Source organism: Archocentrus centrarchus, chromosome 16 (genome assembly GCF_007364275.1).
Source record: "Archocentrus centrarchus isolate MPI-CPG fArcCen1 chromosome 16, fArcCen1, whole genome shotgun sequence".
NCBI lineage: Eukaryota > Metazoa > Chordata > Actinopteri > Cichliformes > Cichlidae > Archocentrus > Archocentrus centrarchus.
In genome coordinates this window covers 11,238,806-11,259,996 of record NC_044361.1, presented here as the reverse complement: position 1 = coordinate 11,259,996, position 21,191 = coordinate 11,238,806, and the positions used below count along the sequence as shown (strand labels likewise).

At 44.0% G+C, this 21,191-nt stretch overlaps 1 protein-coding gene across 1 annotated transcript in view; it reads left to right on the top strand.

The window, feature by feature from the left end:
- The window catches only part of snap91a (synaptosome associated protein 91a), a 59,833-nt gene that overhangs the window by 27,005 nt on the left and 11,637 nt on the right, over positions 1-21,191 (top strand). The window contains exons 4-16 of the mRNA XM_030749430.1: positions 862-964; positions 6,728-6,821; positions 8,806-8,917; positions 9,243-9,349; positions 9,443-9,484; positions 14,451-14,512; positions 14,649-14,657; positions 15,292-15,304; positions 15,553-15,719; positions 15,810-15,904; positions 17,638-17,652; positions 17,937-18,191; positions 19,642-19,719. Of these exons, the coding sequence (XP_030605290.1) occupies positions 862-964; positions 6,728-6,821; positions 8,806-8,917; positions 9,243-9,349; positions 9,443-9,484; positions 14,451-14,512; positions 14,649-14,657; positions 15,292-15,304; positions 15,553-15,719; positions 15,810-15,904; positions 17,638-17,652; positions 17,937-18,191; positions 19,642-19,719 (1,152 nt within the window). The remainder of the gene's footprint in view (positions 1-861; positions 965-6,727; positions 6,822-8,805; positions 8,918-9,242; positions 9,350-9,442; positions 9,485-14,450; positions 14,513-14,648; positions 14,658-15,291; positions 15,305-15,552; positions 15,720-15,809; positions 15,905-17,637; positions 17,653-17,936; positions 18,192-19,641; positions 19,720-21,191) is intronic.

Sequence of the window (21,191 nt, the reverse complement as noted above, 5' to 3'; positions counted from 1 at the left end):
ACGATTTGCTCTTTCATTCCCAGGGCATCTTCAGCGTGCACTCTGCCCCTCCTGCTGGGGTTATGAAGTGTCTTACCATATTTTTCCAAATAAACTCTTTTCAGTAGGCAGATTTTTATTAATTTTTCCTCCACTGACTGTACAACATTTCTTCACTTCCCCATATTTTTTTAAATATAGGCTAGGCTTAGTTTTAAAATGCCCTTGTATATTTTTTACAACCTTGTAGATGTGTATACTGAAATAAGTGTTATTTATATGCCATGGCAAGATCTGACCTTTTCTAAATCATTTTTACTAAACATTTTGGATGTGAGAAGCTTTTAAGGATTTCTCATATAAGCCCATATTACTCAGGCCTAGAACCTGCCATTTGTTTTAACAATGTATGTCCAGTATATTAGTAGTAAATTGTGAATCATAAACCACTCAGCAGATCCTTAATCTTCCTTTTAAAATACATATAACCTGTGAAATAATATTAGAGGTGCTAGTTAGTCTTCTTTTTAAATGTTGCAGTCATGCTAACTATTTCTCCCTGTTTATAGTATTTACACTAGCCTAACCACTTCGGTCAAGATACAGTAATTTTGGTGGAAGAAAAGTAATATTACAGTACAATATATAACTGTAAATTGTGTGCGCAATGACCAAGGCAGCTATGCTAATGTCGCTTAGCTTAACTTGTAATTGATACCATGACGCTGTAGGCAGTTAGCTCATTCTAGCATAACTGGAAGTATTTGGAATGAGCTCGGCTGGCTTTGGTGTCATTTTTGAATATGAAATCTTTCGACACTTTGCTAATATTCTGCACTGGGAGCTGTGTATGTGTATACTTTATGTGTGTTTTGTCCCCAGGCTTAGACATGTCCACATTTATCAGACGCTACAGCCGCTATCTCAACGAGAAGGCCTTCGCATACAGACAGATGTCTTTTGACTTTGGCCGAGTCAAGAAAGGGTGCAGTATTTCATTTCTCATTCTCACATGGCCTTGCTGCATGATTAATTCAGTTCTGTTATTGTCATAACCTAGGGGGAGGGTCTGCGTGTGTGTGTGTCTGTATACATGTGTGTTTGTCCTGCGGGCCACAGCGGAGGTTCCGGTGTCTCCGCCTCCCTAGGGCGGAGATCACCACACCTGCTACGGATCAAGCCATCAGGCAGGGTCTTTTTAAGCTGCCAGCAGACCATCACTCTTCGCTGGATCATTGACTACTTCTCAATCCCCGTGTCAGTTCCTGCTCGTCCTTTCGGAAACCCCGGCTTTTCGTCAACCCGCCGCTCCACGCCGTACCACAGCTGGCCCCTCACCACCTGGGAATTCCTTCAGCCTCTCGACCCGCTTCAGCCGCCTCCCCCCTCGCCTTCCTGGACCCCCTTGTCTTTGCACCTCTATCAATCACTGTAAATAAACTTGCACCTTGCTTTCATCAGCCACCGCTTGTGTGTCCTCTTCCTCCTCGAGTCCTGACAGAATGATCCAGCCAAAACCGGACACCGCGGACGCTGATCCGGTTCATCGGGCCCTGGCTATTCAAGAGGAGACCCTCCAGCGTCACGACCATATGCTCCGTCTGGTTTCCAGTCAGCTGGGCGCAGCCACCCAACAGCTCGCCGATCTCCGAGGTATGTTGGAATCCACCATGTCATCCGCTACGCCCCGTCACCAGGATTTATCCCCTCCGCCGACAGATCCGCCGGCTGGTTTGGCTTCCGCGACCGAGCCCGCCGTAGCGTTGGAGAAAGCCCTGCCCATCCCGGAGGTGTTCCGCGGTGAGTTAGGGAAATGTGGAGGTTTCCTCACCCAATGTTCCCTCGTTTTCCGGCAACAGAGAAATGCCTACGCTTCTGATTGTGCAAAGATTGGTTTTATGGTCAATCTGTTCCGCGGTAGAGCATTAGAGTGGGGGCACGCTGTGTTACGGGGAAACCCCGATCTGTCTTTCCCTGCGTTCTTGTCTCGATTTAAGGAGGTGTTTGATAAAGGCACCAGCCCTGAATCCGCATCCCAGAAGTTGCTCAGCCTGCGGCAGGGACAACAGAGCATGGCGGATTTCTCCGTGGATTTCCGGATCCTCGCGGAGGAGGCCGGCTGGGAGGAAAAGGCGCTCAGGGGAGTATTCCTGAACAATATTAATGATGATCTCAAGTATGAACTTGCCACTAGGGATTTGCCTCAGTCCTTGGAGGCCGTGATTTCATTGTGTATCCATGTAGATGACCGCCTGAGAGCACGACGGACTCCGAGGAACTACAACTCCCAGCATGCCCCTCGCCGGGCGGTTTCCGCGGACCGGAGGAGCCTCCTAGCGGACGACAGCTCGGCTACGGCGCCCCCTTGCGGCGCGGAGGAGCAACCCATGCAACTCGGCCGCGCACGGCTGTCTCTCTCTGAGCGACGACGGAGATGGGAGGCGGGGGAGTGCATCTACTGTGGCAAAAAGGGCCACTACATCGCGTCATGCCCTGTTTGCCCAAAAGACCGCGCCCGTCAGTAATGGTGGGGATACTGGCGGGTCAAGCTAACGCATGCTCCTCCCTGCCCAGATTCACGCTTCAGACAAGGATAAATCTTCCATCAGGCAGTCACACAGTCTTGGCACTCCTCGATTCCGGAGCTGAGAAAAATCTCATGGACCGTGCCCTCGCCCAGCAGTGGGGTGTTCCATCCACAGCGCTACCCACGCCTCTCCTGGTCTCCGCTCTGGACGGCGCCAAGCTTTCTGAAATCACTCACAAGACCCAACCGCTTTCTGTGACTCTGTCGGGTAATCACTCTGAACGGCTCTCCTTTTACCTGTTTGACTCTGCACAGACGCCCATCGTCCTCGGCTTTCCCTGGTTGCAACTGCACAATCCACAGATTAACTGGGCGAATCGCAGCATCTCGGGTTGGAGTGAGCGGTGCCACCAGCGCTGCCTCAGATCCGCAACTCCCTCTCTCCCTCGGTCCACCGATTTGGGGGAGGGGACCCCACCTGACCTGTCCGGCGTCCCCTCGATCTATCACGACCTCGCTGAAGTATTCAATAAGGACCGGGCTGTTTCCCTGCCTCCCCACCGGCCTTACGACTGCGCCATCGACCTCATCCCGGGGGCGCCCTACCCCTCCAGCCGCCTCTACAGCATCTCTCCGCAGGAACGGGATGCCATGGAAAAATATATCACCGAAGCTCGGGCGTCCGGTCTGATTCGACCCTCCACCTCTCCCATGGGCGCGGGGTTTTTCTTCGTGGCCAAGAAGGACAAGACCCTCCGGCCCTGTATTGACTACCGCGGTCTGAACGAAATCACTGTGCGCAACAAATATCCTTTGCCACTTCTCACCTCTGCCTTTGAGCTCCTGCAGGGGGCAGCCATCTTCACCAAACTGGATCTCCGGAACGCTTACCATCTCGTCCGGATCCGGCAGGGAGACGAGTGGAAGACTGCCTTCAACACTCACCTCGGCCACTTCGAGTATCTTGTCATGCCCTTCGGCCTAACCAACGCGCCAGCTGTGTTCCAGGCCCTCGTAAACGACATACTCCGGGACTTCATCAATCATTTTGTGTTTGTCTATCTCGATGATATTTTGATCTTCTCATCCTCATTACAGGAGCATCAGGGACATGTGCGGCAGGTGTTGCAGCGGTTACTGGAGAATCGTCTGTTCGTGAAGGGGGAGAAGTGCGAGTTTCATGTGGAGTCCACGGCGTTCTTGGGATACATTATTGGTAAAGGGCAGATCAAGGCGGACCCAGTTAAGGTACAAGCGGTCCTGGATTGGCCCGAGCCAGCGGATCGGAAACAGCTGCAGCGTTTTCTGGGCTTCGCCAATTTCTACCGCCGCTTCATTAAAGATTACAGCTCCATCACCCATGCTCTGACCTCTCTCACCTCTCCCAAGATTCCTTTCAGATGGACCCCCGCCGCTGCAGAGGCTTTCGCGCTCCTGAAGGGTCGGTTTGCCTCCGCACCCATCCTCATCCAACCTGACCTATCCAACTCATTCGTCGTGGAGGTGGACGCGTCCGACGTGGGGGTAGGGGCAGTGTTGTCCCAACAGTCCATGGGTAGCCTCCGACCCTGCGCCTTCTTCTCTCGCCGCCTCTCCCCGGCAGAACGGAATTACGACGTAGGGGACCGGGAGCTGCTGGCCATCAAACTAGCCTTGGAGGAATGGCGGCACTGGCTGGAGGGCGCGACGCATCCCTTCTTGGTCTGGACTGATCACAAGAACCTGGCCTATCTGCGAACCGCCAGACGTTTGAAACCCCGGCAGGCCAGGTGGGCCTTGTTTTTTACCCGATTTAACTTTACTATCTCTTATAGACCGGGGTCACGGAATGTCAAGCCCGACGCTCTGTCCCGACAGTTCAGCTCCACGGACTCCTCCTCGCAGCCAGAGTTTGTCTTGCCTCCCTCTTGCGTCATTGGAGCCATCACCTGGGAGATCGAATCCGCCATTCAGGCAGCTCTACGGACTGAACCAGATCCTGGGACGGGACCCCCCAACCGCCTTTATGTTCCCTCTCGAGTGCGAAGCCGCGTACTGCAATGGGGACACGCAGCCAAATTCACGTGCCATCCCGGGGCCAATCGCACTGTGGCCTTCCTCCAGCGTTATTTCTGGTGGCCTACATTGATTAAGGATACCCGTGAGTACGTGGCAGCATGCAGCATTTGTGCACAAAATAAACCTTCTCTGTCACCTCCATCAGGTCTCCTCCGGCCCTTACCCACCCCTAAGCGACCATGGTCTCACATAGCTCTGGACTTCGTCACAGGACTTCCTCCCTCTGAAGGAAACACCGTGGTCCTGACCATTATCGACCGGTTTTCCAAGGCCACCCACTTCGTTGCGCTACCCAAGCTCCCCTCCGCCTTGGAGACGGCCCGGCTTCTCACCACCCACGTTTTTCGGCTCCATGGGATTCCTGAAGACATCGTGTCGGATCGGGGGCCCCAGTTCACATCTCAGGTCTGGAAGGAGTTCTGTACATCTCTCGGAGCCAAGGTGAGCCTCTCCTCTGGTTATCATCCCCAGACAAATGGGCAGACGGAACGGGCCAACCAGGAGTTGGAGGCAGCATTACGATGCGTGGCGTCCACCAATCAGGCCACCTGGAGTTCCCACTTGGCGTGGGTTGAGTATGCACATAACTCTCTCTCCTCCTCCGCCACAGGGGTGTCCCCCTTCGAGGCCTCCTTGGGTTTCCAACCGCCACTCCTCCCTGCCATCGAGGAGGATCTCACCATTCCCTCCGTCCAGCATCACCTTCGCCGCTGTCGCCGGCTATGGAGGTCCACCCGCGCAGCTCTGCTTCGGACGAAGGAGCAAAACAAACGCGTCGCTGATCGCCATCGGACCCCTGCGCCGGACTACCAACCAGGCCAAAAGGTATGGCTCTCCACGAAAAATGTTCCAGTCCGTGCCGAGTCTAGGAAACTGGCCCCCACCTTCCTGGGGCCCTTCGAGATCGACTCCATCGTTAACCCTGTGTCTGTCCGCCTCAAACTCCCTCGTACCATGCGCATCCATAACGTCTTCCATGTCTCCCAACTTAAGCCTGTTGCCACCAGTCCTTTGTGCCCTCCAGCTGCCTCACCTCCTCCTGCCCGTTTTCTCGATGGCCAGCGGATCTACACCGTCCGTCGCATTATGGACGCCCGCCGTCGGGGGCGGGGTTATCAGTTCTTGGTGGACTGGGAGGGCTACGGTCCCGAAGAGCGATCCTGGGTGTCCCGAGCTAACATTCTGGATGCGGCCATGGTGCGGGAGTTCCGGCGGCGCCATCCCGAGAAGTTTCGGTCGCCAGGAGGCTCCCGTTGAGGAGGGGGTACTGTCATAACCTAGGGGGAGGGTCTGCGTGTGTGTGTGTCTGTATACATGTGTGTTTGTCCTGCGGGCCACAGCGGAGGTTCCGGTGTCTCCGCCTCCCTAGGGCGGAGATCACCACACCTGCTACGGATCAAGCCATCAGGCAGGGTCTTTTTAAGCTGCCAGCAGACCATCACTCTTCGCTGGATCATTGACTACTTCTCAATCCCCGTGTCAGTTCCTGCTCGTCCTTTCGGAAACCCCGGCTTTTCGTCAACCCGCCGCTCCACGCCGTACCACAGCTGGCCCCTCACCACCTGGGAATTCCTTCAGCCTCTCGACCCGCTTCAGCCGCCTCCCCCCTCGCCTTCCTGGACCCCCTTGTCTTTGCACCTCTATCAATCACTGTAAATAAACTTGCACCTTGCTTTCATCAGCCACCGCTTGTGTGTCCTCTTCCTCCTCGAGTCCTGACAGTTATTGATCTTTTTCATCTTTTAACATGCTTTTTTAGCTTAGCTGAGACCAGAAAGTACACCTATAGGAGTTGCAGTCAGAATAGCACACATCCCAGTCACAGGGGCCATGTTGATGAGTAGGATGGGCTCCATCGCCTCCTGCCTGGCACTGAGCCAAGTGCATGGCTTTACTGACCTGTAGAGATGAATACAGAGAGGGTTATTACTCATGCTCACAGAGGGGACAGCTCTGTTTAGCTGGCAGACACAAGGTCCCACTGGCTAGATAAACTGCCACTGAAAAACTGATTTAAGAATAAAGACAGAATAGAGATGAGACACAGTGGCAGATACTCTATGTGTGACAAAGGCGGGTTTCATATTTGCTTTCTCACCAAGCTCTAAATGTTTCAGAGAGCTGCTGCTTAAACCTCACAGTTTCCATTTCTTTCTCTCTCAGAGCTGAGGGTGTGATGAGGACCATGTCAGTAGAGAAGCTGCTGAAAGGAATGCCTACTCTGCAGAGCCAGATCGACGCCCTGTTGGATTTTGAGGTGAGTGACACCTGCTAATAGGTGACAATGTCACATTGCAAGGTATCTTCACATTGCATTCAAGATATAAGCTAAATGGCTTTAAGAAAACTGTGTACTGTAGCACCGTCTGTAATAAAGGTTTTATATGTCATTTCACATTGTACATTTGAGGATATTCAGAGGGTTGAAATTAGTTTTCAGTCCTGATTGGTGGTTTACTCATTAAAGCTTTTCTGAAGATGGCCGGATGGATGGAGGAGGTTTTCTTGTTGTGGCCAATTGGTGTAGCACCAGTACAAAAGAAAAAAACACAAAAAGACACTAAATGCTGCACTGCATTCCTGTATAAAAAGCAATTGAAATTTGAACTGAATATGCAAGAAAAAAATCCACAGGCCCGCAGATTTTAGGAACTTGTATTGTTATCACCTCGCTGGGCAGACAGCGGGCGCTGTGGACTATCCAACTTTGGAACATAATTCGAGAACAAGGTGACATAGGATTTTCAAATTGATACCACAGCTGCATTTACTAAAAAGCTCAGATGAGTTTGAATTTGGGTGACCTTGGTCAGAGGTCAAATTTACTGAAAATCTTGTGAACGCAATAGCTGGAGAAGGATTTTTTTTAAAAACTATATAATTGGTGTATTTACTCAAGAAGGATCTCATAGTGATAGCTAAGGTACATCTGTTGACAATCTCTGACAGTTTGGAATTTGGCAACTTTGATACAATTCCTGCATTTTTCATTTTGCAGGTTTCCCAGTGGCTCAGTAAAATATGTACCTATATGAGCACCACTGTTTCAGTCTTTTGACAAAATAACAATCAAAGCTTTTTCCCAATTTGCATTCAGTGGATTTTCACAATGATAATGATCCTTCTGCTGTCAGATTGCTGTAAGTGTGTGGATTTTCAGGCCAGAGCGCAGTTTGAAGCAGAAGTGTTAAAAGATGTTCCACACTTATTGTTTCATTTTTGATTTTTTTCTTTTGCCTTTTATGTGAACATGATCTGGAATGTTTTGTCAATATTGCTGCAGTTTGTAGTTAAAATGATGATGAGGTTCAAAGGACTTACTCATATGGTGCATTGATTTAAGTTAAATTTTTTTGTTTGTTTGTTACCAATTACAAATAAGGAGAGTCGATGTGTTTAAATAGGCCTTTGACAAATAGCAGTCAGTGAAGTATAATCACTGTTTGGGTCATGTATACTGTCATGAGAACATTCATACATTAAGGCTTAATGAATTATGTTCGCTTCTCGTGACATGGTGTTTTGGAGTGACCCAGCAGGCAGGACCTTTCTTTTTACATTGATAAGCATTTGCTGCTGCAACACATAAAATCTGTGTTTTTAAGTGATTGCGAAGGCTACTTTGTTTTGCCAATAAAAAAATTATGTCCAGGGTGTCTGAAACTCATCCAATGCCAATGACAAACAACAGTATTCCCAGGGGTTTATATTTATTATGACTCTAGCATTTCTTATTCTTGGTTCTTACTTAACCATTGTTTTTGAATTGATATGGTGAATAAAGCCACTAACCCTCATATGCACCCCATTAAGATCTACTGAGATCTGGTAATTATGTGCTCTAGAACTTGTACTTCCAGGTGATTTGTGCCACCTAAAGATTCTACTGCCAGGAGGCTGAGGGGTAGAACTAGCAGTCGCCAGTATTTTTGTTTTCAGAGTTATAGTTCAGCTTTAACATTAGAGGGGGAAGACCTACAAGATGACCACCCCAAAATTAAACCTGGAGATGCATCCGCTGTTGTGCTGCTGCAGGGACTGGTAAATGTGCCTACTTGCCTGGTAACCTGCCAGACCATTTTGAAGATCGAAGAAGGACGTGAAAATTTTTATCAATTATGTGTAGTAATTTGACTTTGTTAAATGAAAAGACTGGTCTTAGAAAGATATTAACAAAATATTATCAACTCTCCCTCAAAAGCCAAACCAGATTTTGACTTCAGATATATTTATCACCTCAGGTGCATCCAAAGGATCTCAACAATGGAGTGATAAATGCCTGCTTTCTCCTACTCTTCAAAGATCTGATCAAGTTATATGCCTGCTACAATGACGGCATCATCAACCTGTTAGGTAAAGAATCACCCCTGACCTTTATTGGTATGAGTTGGTGTGAATGGCCCATATTTATGCATCATGTAAAGAATTTCATTTCTAACACCACTGCTGTAAGAAAAAATAGGTGGCAAATACTTTTTTTCTAACAATATGATAATGTAGAGATTTTTCACCCCTTGCAATGGTGTGGCTAGCCAGTGTGTTTGTGGAAACCTTGGCTATGTATACCACAGAGAAATATGAAGAGCTTAGAGGTTTGTGGTCAGTACTTCTTTAATTGGTTGGACCTATTCTTCAACTTTAGGGAGATAAAGCACATTTCAACCTTCTTTTTTTCTAGAAAAATTTTTTCAGATGAAGAGAAGCCAGTGTAAAGATGGGCTTGAGATCTACAAGCGGTTCCTGACAAGAATGACTCGGGTTTCTGAATTCTTCAAAATTGCTGAGGTAACCGTTTGAGCGCCTGGTGTCACTGATTGGCTGGTAGCTTGTGCACTTTCTGGCAGTTGTTATCTTACGTGTTGCTGTTTTCTTTTACAGGAAGTGGGAATAGACAAAAACGACATACCTGAGCTCACTAAGGTAAGACTGTCAAAACCGTTTTTTGTGACTTTGATTTATTTTCAATAAATGGCCATTCTTTTTGGATATATGATATTCTTTTAGACTAGAAACTAACAGAGCATGTCAGCGGTGAGGTCTTTCTAACGATCTCGCATGTAACATGAATGTCTAAAGCTACTATCTATTTGTTTCTCCTGCTGTGTCCACCACAACTGCTCCCACTTTATAACAATCAGAAATTCACAGGAACCATGCAACCCCCACACAACCAATAAGCTGTGCTTGTTTGATGATTGATGGCCTCTGTGCCTCCCCTTCTCCTTTCACTTTCAGAGATGCAGATTGATCATTCAGGCTGAGTGTGTGAGTAGTGAGTAGTGCACAGAGCTAGCTTTGGGAGCAAGCAGCTTAGGGAAGGTCACCATTTAAACTCTCATTGAGTGCACTGAATTGAAGCACACACTGCACAGTAAGTGCAGACCCAGCAGACATACACCGGGCGCTCTGGCAAAGTGGGATGATGTGACTAGAAGAGCCAGCTGGATGAAAGCTGTGACATGCTGAGCAACGCTGCTGATCAGGCGGCTGATTTTGCAGAGCTAGTTTTGGTTCAATAGCTGTATAAAACAGGGCAGATTGTTACTAGTTTCCATGACAGCCATAGAGCCACAAGATTATTTTTTCCTAATCTGATTCCTGATTTATAATAAGTAATTCCCAGGATGAGAAACCTAATTTTCCTGCTGTTTCCTGAATCAGTTGCAGTCTTGAAAGCTCTGTTCTGCTGTGGAAACTCCCTCTTTAGACATGGCAGCGTGGTTGACATGCATGAAAAGCATGCTGTAGTGCTCTCTAACTAATTGTAAGCTTGTTAGGTCACTGCTGAGCAAGCTGCAAAAACAGATGCACTGAAACATAATAGAACAGCTCTATTTGACCATGCAGGTCGGGTGGCAGACTGAAGGAATGAGCAAAATATGTAAGTTCTCATAAGCGTTACAAGGCTAGCTCATGTTAGCGTTAATCTCCTCTATTGTACTAGTATGTTTTAGCTAATATGTCTGTTTCCATACTTGCTGAGAGTTAGCTGAGAATTTCAATACCAATGTCATGCTAAAAATGAGGTGTTTCTTAAGTGCTTCTTCTCATTCTTAGCAACATGGAGTTAAATGAATATTATTTTTAATAAAGGCAAAAAGAGCAGGTTGTGGTTTTTATGGCAAGTTTTTTAATGGATTTTTTCCCCCCATATGGACCAGTATTTATGCTAAGCTAAATAACTGCTTCCTAGCTCTAGCTTCATATTTATCTACACCTGAAACATCTTATACATGTCAAACATGCAAATAAGCCCATTTCACAAAATATTTCAATGTTGTATTTTCCTTATGTTTTTTTTCATTAACCTTTATGATATCTTACATTCTTGTACTGTCCCTCCATTAAGTACGAGGTGTGGGAAGCATATAAACATGGTATGGCAGCAACACCTGATAGCAACATATCCTGATGTCCTGCCTGCAGAGAAATTCTTTAATCTTTGCTTCCTTTGGGATGAACTTCTTGATGTTTCTGACACTAGCAGAGAATATGAATGCTATTCAGATGGTGGCCATACTGTAACATGAGGATGTGCTCTCAGTGATCCAAATTCCCACAGTTTCCTTTACCAGTCAATGTGAGAAGTCATCTGCAATAAATTGTCATTGTCGAGGGCATCATTGATCATTACAGGCTAATTTACAGACATCAGTCTCACCTGTCTTAGAATATGAGATGCTGTACTGGTGATAAACTGCAGCTGATGAGTGCAGGAGAAGAAACTGGATCAGTCTACCAAAACTGAAACATTTATCTCAGTCTCATTTACCAGTTTCTGTTCTCATTCCTTCCTGAGGGAGTTAGATCAGCACAAACAAGACCGAATAATTTTACCTTTGACTAACTTTAGAGCTCTGCTGTTATGTCATCACTCATGCACAATTTGTTTTGTTAGAGCAGCAAATCAATTTAGAAATGATCCATCATCTGACGGTTCAGCAACTTTCATAGTGGCCTCCTGAAATGAGAGTCATCATTGTATTTGTCAAAGCTTTGAGTTAAACAGTTATAATTCTGCTCTGTCTAGAGAGCAGCCAAGTTTTTACTCGGTAGTGAGGGCAGACATTTTAAAGTCCCAGGGTGATAATGAACTATCCATCCCTCTCATTCCCAAGACAAAATTAGGAGCTTTGCTGCCTTGTAAGTCTTCAGTTTTTAAGGATAACAGAAAAGGGAGCTTTGAATAGATAGATCCAGGAAATTGAACAGTGAATTAAGGAAAATGTTATTGGATTAGATACCCTGCTTTTCGCCCTCTGACAGCTGGGATAGACTCCAGCCCCAGCCCCCCCAACCCCCGCACACACACACACACACACACACACACACACACACACACACACACACACACACACACACACACACACACACACACACAAAAGGATAAGCGAAAGAGAATGGGTGGATGGTTACTGTTTTAACAAAAAAACTTTTGCTTTGACCTCTTAAGAATTTTGCTAGATATTATTACTAGTTCTTTTTGCTGCATATCACGGGGTGATTACACTCAATTTAGCTTGATTGGGCGTGCAGCTTTGCATCGTTGCCAGGTGGGACTACGTTCTGTTTATTCGCATGAAGATTAAGCCTCTGTTTCTTCTGTTGCTACTGTATCCTGCTCTATTCCCAATGTGGTGTCCCAGTGCTTGTATAACAAACATCAATTCCTGTCCATTTTACTATGTATACTGCTATGGAAGTCTTGAGCCACCCTTATTTGTTTAGATTTTGCTTCCAAAGAACCAAACTTTGTTTTTAAAGTAGTCAAAGGACACTGACTGCTTTTTCACTCATTTTCAGTCCAATACCTTTACCTGACCATTTGCAGAGGAATGTTTTTGTTTGTTTGTTTGTTTGTTAAGCTACTGATTTATGAACCATTCAAGCATTAAAAAAATGTTGTGTCTCCACAAAGAACCAATTGTAAATTATATCTCTAGGCATTTTGTTGCTAGAAGCTATTGCAAAAACACATAATTTGTTCCCATTTCTTTAAATTTATAAAAAATTGCAGTGACAGTTTGACAGGGATAAAATTGTATTTTTACACCAACAAGGTGATTCCCAAGGAGCTATTAGCCAAAATCTTGGAATATTTTGGCATGTTGTGCTGTATGTTCTAAGTGGACAGTAAGAGGATAACAGAAGCAGAATCTGAAAGTCATGTCCTTAAGAAAAAGGAAAAAACAAACACACAGCAAAGCCCTGACGGGACCCGAGAGATGCATCTGGCCCTTCAGTTGATGCATCTACCATTCACTGAAGCCTCTTCACAAATGGTTTCAGCGGCTGTCCAGAAGCCATTCTTTAAGAAGGGAAACGGGGAGAAAAGGCGGCGGGATGCCAAATTACACAAGAACTGGACTGAAAATCAGTGGCAACAGGTCTGATGGAGTGATGAATCCAACTTTTACATTTTCAGTTCAACTCATCATACATATATACAGGGAAGGTCATAAGGGAGGTACAAATTGATTATTATTACCATCAGATTTTGATCCACCATGCAATACCACCTGGAAAGCTGAATGGGAACGACTTTTTTTTTCAGCATGTTGATGATCCCAAACACATTGCCAATGCAATAAAAACACCTGGATACTAACACAGTGTAACACTGTCAGTCTCGGATTGGCCTCCCCAGAGCCTGGACCTCAACATTATTGAGGCAGTTTGGGATCATCGTGACAGAGAACAGAACTAAAGGCAGCCAACAGGACTTCAGGACTCCAGCAACACAAAATGGACAGGATCCAACATAAATTTTTTCTCATCTTCCAGGCAAGCAAGTACCAATGAAAATGAAGGATACTTTTGATTGTAGTAAATGCATTAGAGGGCTGCTTAGGATCCTGGAATGTCCACAAGTGACCAACCATCAACTTCAGAACGATGCATGACAAGCGAATTGCTTCCAGTGTTGACACAGCTTAAGGGATTACAGGCTATGCTGAGGAATAAAGATGGTCATATCAAATATTGACTGTCAAGCTCATTAGAATGATACAGACTCTGTTTTTGGCTTGTATACCACATTTCCATTCACGTTTGCACGTATTTCATTGAATCATTGCAATATTTCCCATTTTCCTAGCAAAATATAAATGAGTGAATGGTTGTTCAAGACTTGCACAGTACTGTATACCAACAACCAAAGATAATTTTACAGTATTGTGACGGTTAAAAAAATTGATGCAATGTCCCAACAGAAACCAGCATAAAGCAGACTTGTCTGTTTGTGCTTACTGGTCTGTATCATAAGAAATGTATTTGAAACATAATAAGGAAAAACAATCTAGCGCTCAAAAATAACTTGCATTTTATAGATTTAATTAAGTGTTGGAACAAGCAGGCAGTCAGTGAGGAATAAGATAACTTTACAACCCTAATGTGTTAAAACTCAGGTCATAGGTAAGGCAATGTGCCAGTCTGAAGTTCACTTTGGAGCAGTACATTCAGAGATGTAGGAAAATGAAAATAGAGTGAGGTGTTCCAAGAGTCAGTGCTGCTGAGTCAATGTTGATTAGATTATACATAGGAAATAAAACTGAGCAGGGAAGACAGTTATCAGAGCATCAGGCAGGAACACGAGAAGTCAGAACAGCCATCAGGATACTAGCCAGTCTGCAGCCTATCAGACAAACCTAGGTTATCTTTCAAACATAGATCATATCTGGTAAAACAGAAATTTCTCACAAATGATATCCAGGTGCTGTCCTTCCACTTTATAGCCAGCATGTCAAAGGCCTGGTGAGGCATTCACGCAATCCAAATATGACACATTACTCTGTGTGCCCTGCTCTGTTCTCATACCTTTCTATATGTACACAACATGCTGCCTGTGTTCAAGGCACCAGTAGCCCCTCTCTTTATTTTTCTGCAGGCCCCCGAAAGCCTTCTGGCATCTCTGGAGACTCACCTCAACACTCTGGAGGGGAAGAAACCGTAAGTAGATCCATTGGCAGCCTGTTTTGTTTTCTTTTTAACAGCAGTGTATTTTGCAGGGGATTCATTTATCTGTAGTAATATTCACTCGTGCTTCTCTTAACACGTCATTTCCTCTTATCTTTACACAACTCAGAGAGGACAAGTAAGTATTCTCTGTCCATGAGAGTAGGACTTGTAAATGTTACTTCACCATCATTGTACTGATGAATGTTTTGAGGTTAACATTATTCTTTTTATTCTTATCATCATCATTATTATTATTACTATTATTCAGTAATTCTATAGACATGGCATCTGAACATTGGTATCTGTAACTTTTGGAGTGCAGTTTTGTTTAAGATGCTGTTCTACAGAATTATTTTCACATCTCAGAGCCCCGAATCATTTGGAGCCCTGAGAGGCCTTGCCTTTTTGCGCATGTCTTCACTACCGTAACACCTTTGTTATCACCCTACTGTACAGTCAGGCCCAACTTTTACAAAGCTTTAGTCACATGTCAACAAAAATCATTCAGCGCTTACTTTCTGAGTGTTATGTCGAAAAGAAAAGCTTTGTTCAAGTGGAGCTGGGGCCACGAAGCTGTAATTCAGCGGTGCAGCATGGATCCATTAATTTGAGATGTTTGCTTAATGGCTTTGCTTTGAAATGCTTCCTGCCTGAAAATGGCCAAGTGATATTTAAGCTGCCACTTTGCCTCCTGTCTCAGTAGCAGCCATTAGCTTTCATTATGTACAGCAATATACTCATTAACTCATCTGCTGTTGTTATTTTTGCAGGTCGCCCACAAAGGTGAGCTTGTTTCATGATAATCATAATGTAATGCTGATAATAGGAGTCTTTATTTATATGTGACACTTTTCAGAGTCAAAATACAGTTACTGAAATCTCAAATCAAGGGCTTCACCCTTTAACCGTTTTTTTTGCTTTAGACAGGTAGCGATTTATTGTGAATTCATATGTTTAAAAAGCTGTTGAATCACATCAGCTTATTTAAACGTGTCATCATCTAATGTTGGGGGGGTTGTCCTCTGCGGCAGGATGCTACTGCCAACAACAGCGCGCCGGTAGCAGCAGCAGCTTCTGCACCAGCCAAGCCCGCACCTCCCGCTGCCGCCGGTGGGCCTCCAGCCCGTCCTGTGCCGCCTGCCAAGCCTCCTCCACCCTCTGTCACTCCCACTGCACCAGTCCCCACCACTACCAGCAAGTAAGAGTCACTATGAAGTGTTGTAAATGTGTTATAAATGGATTCCCTCTGTTGAAGCACCCCCCTCTATCGTTCTTCCTCTGTGTTCAGTGCACTTGATGATGGGTTCCTGTTGGATCTAGATCCCATGTCCTCCTCGTCAGCAGGAGGCGCTGCAGCCACTTCCTCTACAACTGGATGGGGAGGTGAGGTCATTCTGATATTAGCAGCTTTAATACAGTAGCATTAGTTTTTAAATTTAAAATCTTAGAACAGGTGCCTTATAAATGAATGGATGCTAAGGGCTGTTACAGACATGCCTGACCTAGCTGTAGCCCCACAACACATTCATTGTAGTTTCTCTGTCATGCTGTGTCATTTACCTTGAAGCTGGGAGTACAGTCACTCTCCAGCTTCAACTATTTATATCTACATTTTTAGGCAAAAAGTCAGCATCCCCATCAGCCAATGATCCATGTAGAGGACATAGAAGTAAACAAACAGAACACTGGTATTATACAGTATTATAAGTTAAACTGTAAGATCAGCTTTTGATCTAACATACCCCCCATTTGGCTGCTTAGCTTATTTGTTTATATCTCAGACAGATCAACAATCTGTGCTTACACACATGACCGAACAGATGTTTGAGTTATGAACAGGGTTTCCCGTGTCTGTCCTTGTGTCAGCTGATGGAGGAATCCGCACAGTGTATTCATTCAAACTGCATTCAGACGGCAAAGACAGCTAACAGTTCAGCATTCAAGTCACAGAAGCATTCTTTTGCAGCGATGTGTCCAGGATTACACCAGATTTCAATCACTAGTGCAAACCAGTCAGATCATCTGAAAAGCCCTGAATCAAGATACAGTCGCACTTTGCGTCAGAAATTGTGAGTGTACCAATCAACTGGTGAAGATTCTCCATTGCCAAGAATATAATGTGCAGAAGAAGAGTAGACTAGCAAAACATAAAAAAGTAGCCATTTTATTTTAGCATAAAACACACTGAGCAAGAAAAATCAAGTTTATTGGGTGGTGGAGTCACTGAATTTGCTGAAATAGACTGCTGCTTCGCACAGTACTTCTTGGCTTCAGAAATAACCCTGCTGTAAGAATTAGGCTACTTAGCTCCACATGCTAAAATTTATAGCTGATGTTAGACCAGACCTTCTGAGGTGTAAAATACTGAGTATCTCTTGTCCTGCAGTACAGCCTTATATCCAGCTCTTTAACATACTGAGAAATATAAAGTTTAACAAACTCAGTGTCAGGTTATGGTTGCTCAGCTGAGACAGAACAGTCAGTGTTCGAGGGAGGATTTTACTGATATTAAATGTCCTTAACTTAATGTACTTCAGTGAAAGAGCATATTTAACAGACTTATTTTATATTAAATCAGATGTTTCTAATGTTTCATTTCATTAACTACAAACACTTTTACTTTACATTATGGGTCCCATTTTCCAAAGCATACAGTGAGACAAGGTCACTGCAAAGTGATTTTATTGCCACAATAGAGTGAATGAAAACCAAGAAGGAGAAAGAAGAAAATTAATGGAAAACCCTGCAGTATGCTTTGGTTTACAGTTTATAGTAAATGTGCAGAAACAAAATAAAAAAAATAATAGAAGGAACTCTGGGCTTTTACTGAAAGTCAGTTCCCTATAGTAGAAGAAGAAATTGGGCTCCACAATGTGGAACTTCTTGTGGTTTTAATTACAGTTCTAAAGCTGTTCAGCTGTTTTTCCTCTGATACTTTAACCGTGGCTATGGTCCAGCCTTGACCCTTTCACTTAATTGGATTTCCTTTTGTCCCATCTCTGCTTTTCTGGCTTTTCCTGTAAAAGGCTGACAGCTCTCAAATTAAACAAAAAATAGTAATTTTTTTGAACATCTCCATATTTTTAAACTATGTCTCTGTTTTTGCTGTTTTGCAGATCTCTTGGCTCAGGGTGAGTACTCTGTTGACAGCGCTGCCTACAGGCGTTAGATTTTTCACTCTGCAACTTAGCTTTCAACCTGTATTTTCCCAACAAACAAAACTATTTTCACATTTAGCACCCACATCCTCAGCGTTATTCTCTTTCCACACTGCAGTTCTGAACTTCTTTAACTTTTCAATCACTTTGATGCGGGCGTCTTGCTCCTTTTCCCCCTTTTTCTCTCTCGCTGTTACTTTCTCTCTTTTGGGGGCTGTGACTGGGTCGTGGCGTTTGGATTGGGTTTACCCATGTAGCGACTCCAGCCTCTGCTGATGGAGCTTCCAAATCTCTCCTGGCAAAGAAAGAATCTGCTGATGCTGCAGCTGCTGCTGCCCCCGTGGCTGCCCCGCCCATAGCCCCTGCTCGTTCCACCACCGCTGCGGCTGCGGCTGCAGCTGCAGCTGCGGCTGCGGCTGCACCAGTGCCAGTGCCCACTTCGCTGCCCATCTCTGCTCCTGCCGCCACCACCACTGCCACCACCTCAGCCACAGACATCGACCTTTTTGGAGGTCAGTGTAGGTGGAGAGTACGATGCAGACCAGGATACACAGCATGGCAGCCTGCCTGCTTTTCTGCAACAAGCCCATTCATCTTTAGTTACACAGTGATAAGTTTCCTTTGGTATGAAGTTCATTTGTAGAGGACTTGGATTTGCTTTTGGATACCCAAGAGTCCTATCATACCCAGGCTTTTTTCCCATCAGGTTAACCATTGATCTTAACATTTCTACATTTTGTTTTCTGATGCAACTTTCAGAACAACATAAAATTCATATTATAATAGTAAGCAGATGAGACACGCATTACCATACCATTTGAACCACTGAGCTAAATATCTGGTTTTCAAAAAATAATTACCTGTAAATCTTTGAAAAGCCTAGAAATGTTGTTTAGCGGTGTTCACAGCTCTTTTGAAAAATGTTTCCTTAATCTTTAAGCAGTTTTCTTGCCATCTGAATGAAGAATCTTTTTTAACATATTTCTCAAGTTGCAGATTTGCTTCCAAGTTCATTCTGTGTGCCCTCTCTATGCCTTATTTTGTGTAATATAAAATAATAGATTTCTATTTCTTCATTCTATGGTTGGAAATATCTGAGGATTCTGGGAAAAAAGCAGCAGAGCTGTTGATGTACATCATTTTTGTAGAAATGTTTTTACATCCTGCTTTGTGATTGCCATGAACACACTAATGTCCTGCTGTCACACACCATGTTTTTCACTCAGCAATGGGGAAAAACCTTTTACCATCTGTGGCAAATCCCCCCCCAAAATGAGGCAGTGCAGTACTAACTTCTCACTGGATTTCCAAGACTACATATAGTAATTGTCAAAATAAACTAATAATATGAAGCTTTACCTTGTGACCCCACTGGAATGTGATTAGTGTAATATCATAATGCATATTTTTGGGATTTGTCACTTTTTGCCTTTTGTTATCACCCTGAGTTATTTTCTTCCTACGACTCACTAACAGATTCTTTGATATGCCAAGATGATGATGAGTAGCTGAATGTTATATAATGATAATTTGGCATTTTAAGATTGACTAACATTTTGAGAACTACTAAAACAGCAACTTTAGACTACCTCTGTCCATCCCTGAACTTGACATTTCCCCTCTTGTCACAGAGTGCAAGTAACTTGTGACAACATGCCTCATTTCACAAGCCTGCACTGGTAGTGCACTCACTGAATGCAGCATTATGCAGCCCCCCCTCCCAAAAAAAAAAACCTCATCATGTGACTGATGATGCAATGATATCAATCACTGCAGTTACAGGGCTGCATATTTCTTGTATTCTCTGCTTTTTCCTGATGCTGACCTCTTATTTTTCTTCCCTGTTCATTTCATCTGTTTACTCATCTTCTGTTCTATACATCCATGTGTGTGTCGGTGTGTTGGTCTGGGTGTTACGTTTTGTGTTTGCGTTCCGGCTGTTTTTCGTCTGCAATACCCTAGATGCGTTTGCACCTTCCCCAGGAGATGGTCCTGCCGCCGTGGCCGCGGGCCCCGTTGCTGATGCATTTGGTGGATCTGGTGGGTGACAAAACAGCTTTTTGTGCAAATGTGTGTGCGTGGATATACGAATGTGTGCGCGAATGTGAAGGCTGTTGCTTTTATTATATTACAGCTGCTTCTGCTTTCATAGGAGACAGTAGAACAAACCTGCCCTCAGGTCCTACTGTCTCACCCCAAATCCCGCTATAATGCCCAAGTCATGGACCCTTGCCTCCTTCATCTCGATGACTCTTCTCCTCCTAATATTGACCCAGTGAATACTGCAGAAAAAAAAGCACCATTATATTATATATTATAACTATTATCTTCACTGGATTATGATGGTTATGCTAATCATCTTTTATTTTTGGTCTTATTTACTGCATTCAGCTGCTCTCTTTGGCCTTCAGTAGTTTACATAGCTGAAAAACTGAAGCAACTGTGTGTAATGTCTGTACAATATGCAAAAATAATCCTTTACTGTACATTGTGCATAGTGTACTGTAACCACAGAGTAATTAATATTTAAGTTTAATTAGCATGCCTTAACATTAACTTTATCCTGCATCCACATTTTATCTCTTCAGCTCTCACAATGGTTAGCTTACCTTTTCAGCAGTGAGAGCATTGGAGTGATTCTATAATTAGGGATACATTTCATATCAACCAAAAACTGGAAACATCTGTGTTTCTTTTTGCTAAATAATGAAGTTGTTTCCCAATAGAGTGCAAAATCCATTAATTAATTTTTAAATATTTAAATGAAAGTAAACATTGTCAACTCTCTTTCAGACAAAAGTTGTGTAACAAAAGACATGAATGAAATGCTGCACATTAAAAATTTTTTTTTTAAAGATTTATGACACAAAATGTACAAATGTAACACAGCTGACAAAGTAAGACAGCTCTCAATAGTAACACAGCTGACCAGATGCATTTGGAGAAAATAAGAAACCTTTATTTAAGATTAAAACATTTTATTTTCATAAATTCTCTCAGAATCACCATCTGGTGGTGCTTCTCAGCATCTCCCTAAAACACAAAACACACTGTTTAATAGTATTGTGTGTAAGATTATAGTTGTAACATTGTGACTGTAATGATTCAAACTGACATCCTTTCAAACCATCGAATCAGATCAAAATGAGCCACACGCCATGAAATCATTGTTTTGGTCAATGCTTCTTTAATGTTATTATTTATTCATTCATTGTAACATATATGGTACCTAAACAATATAATAGCGTTCAGTTACATTAAGTAATAATAAATGTTTTTTTAATCAAAAACACTAAATGTGAGCATACACTCTGACAATAGGCCCAAACCCTGATACTGCTCCGTTACCTGAGTGTAAGATAGTTGGCCGAAACACAGTTGATACTTCTTTCATTTTAGCCCCTTGTGCTAGCTGCTAGGTGCTAACATGTCATTTCATGACCATGATCAACTCCACTACCTTTCTACTACCTATTCTATTTTGAACAAATAATGATGAAAATTATATACAA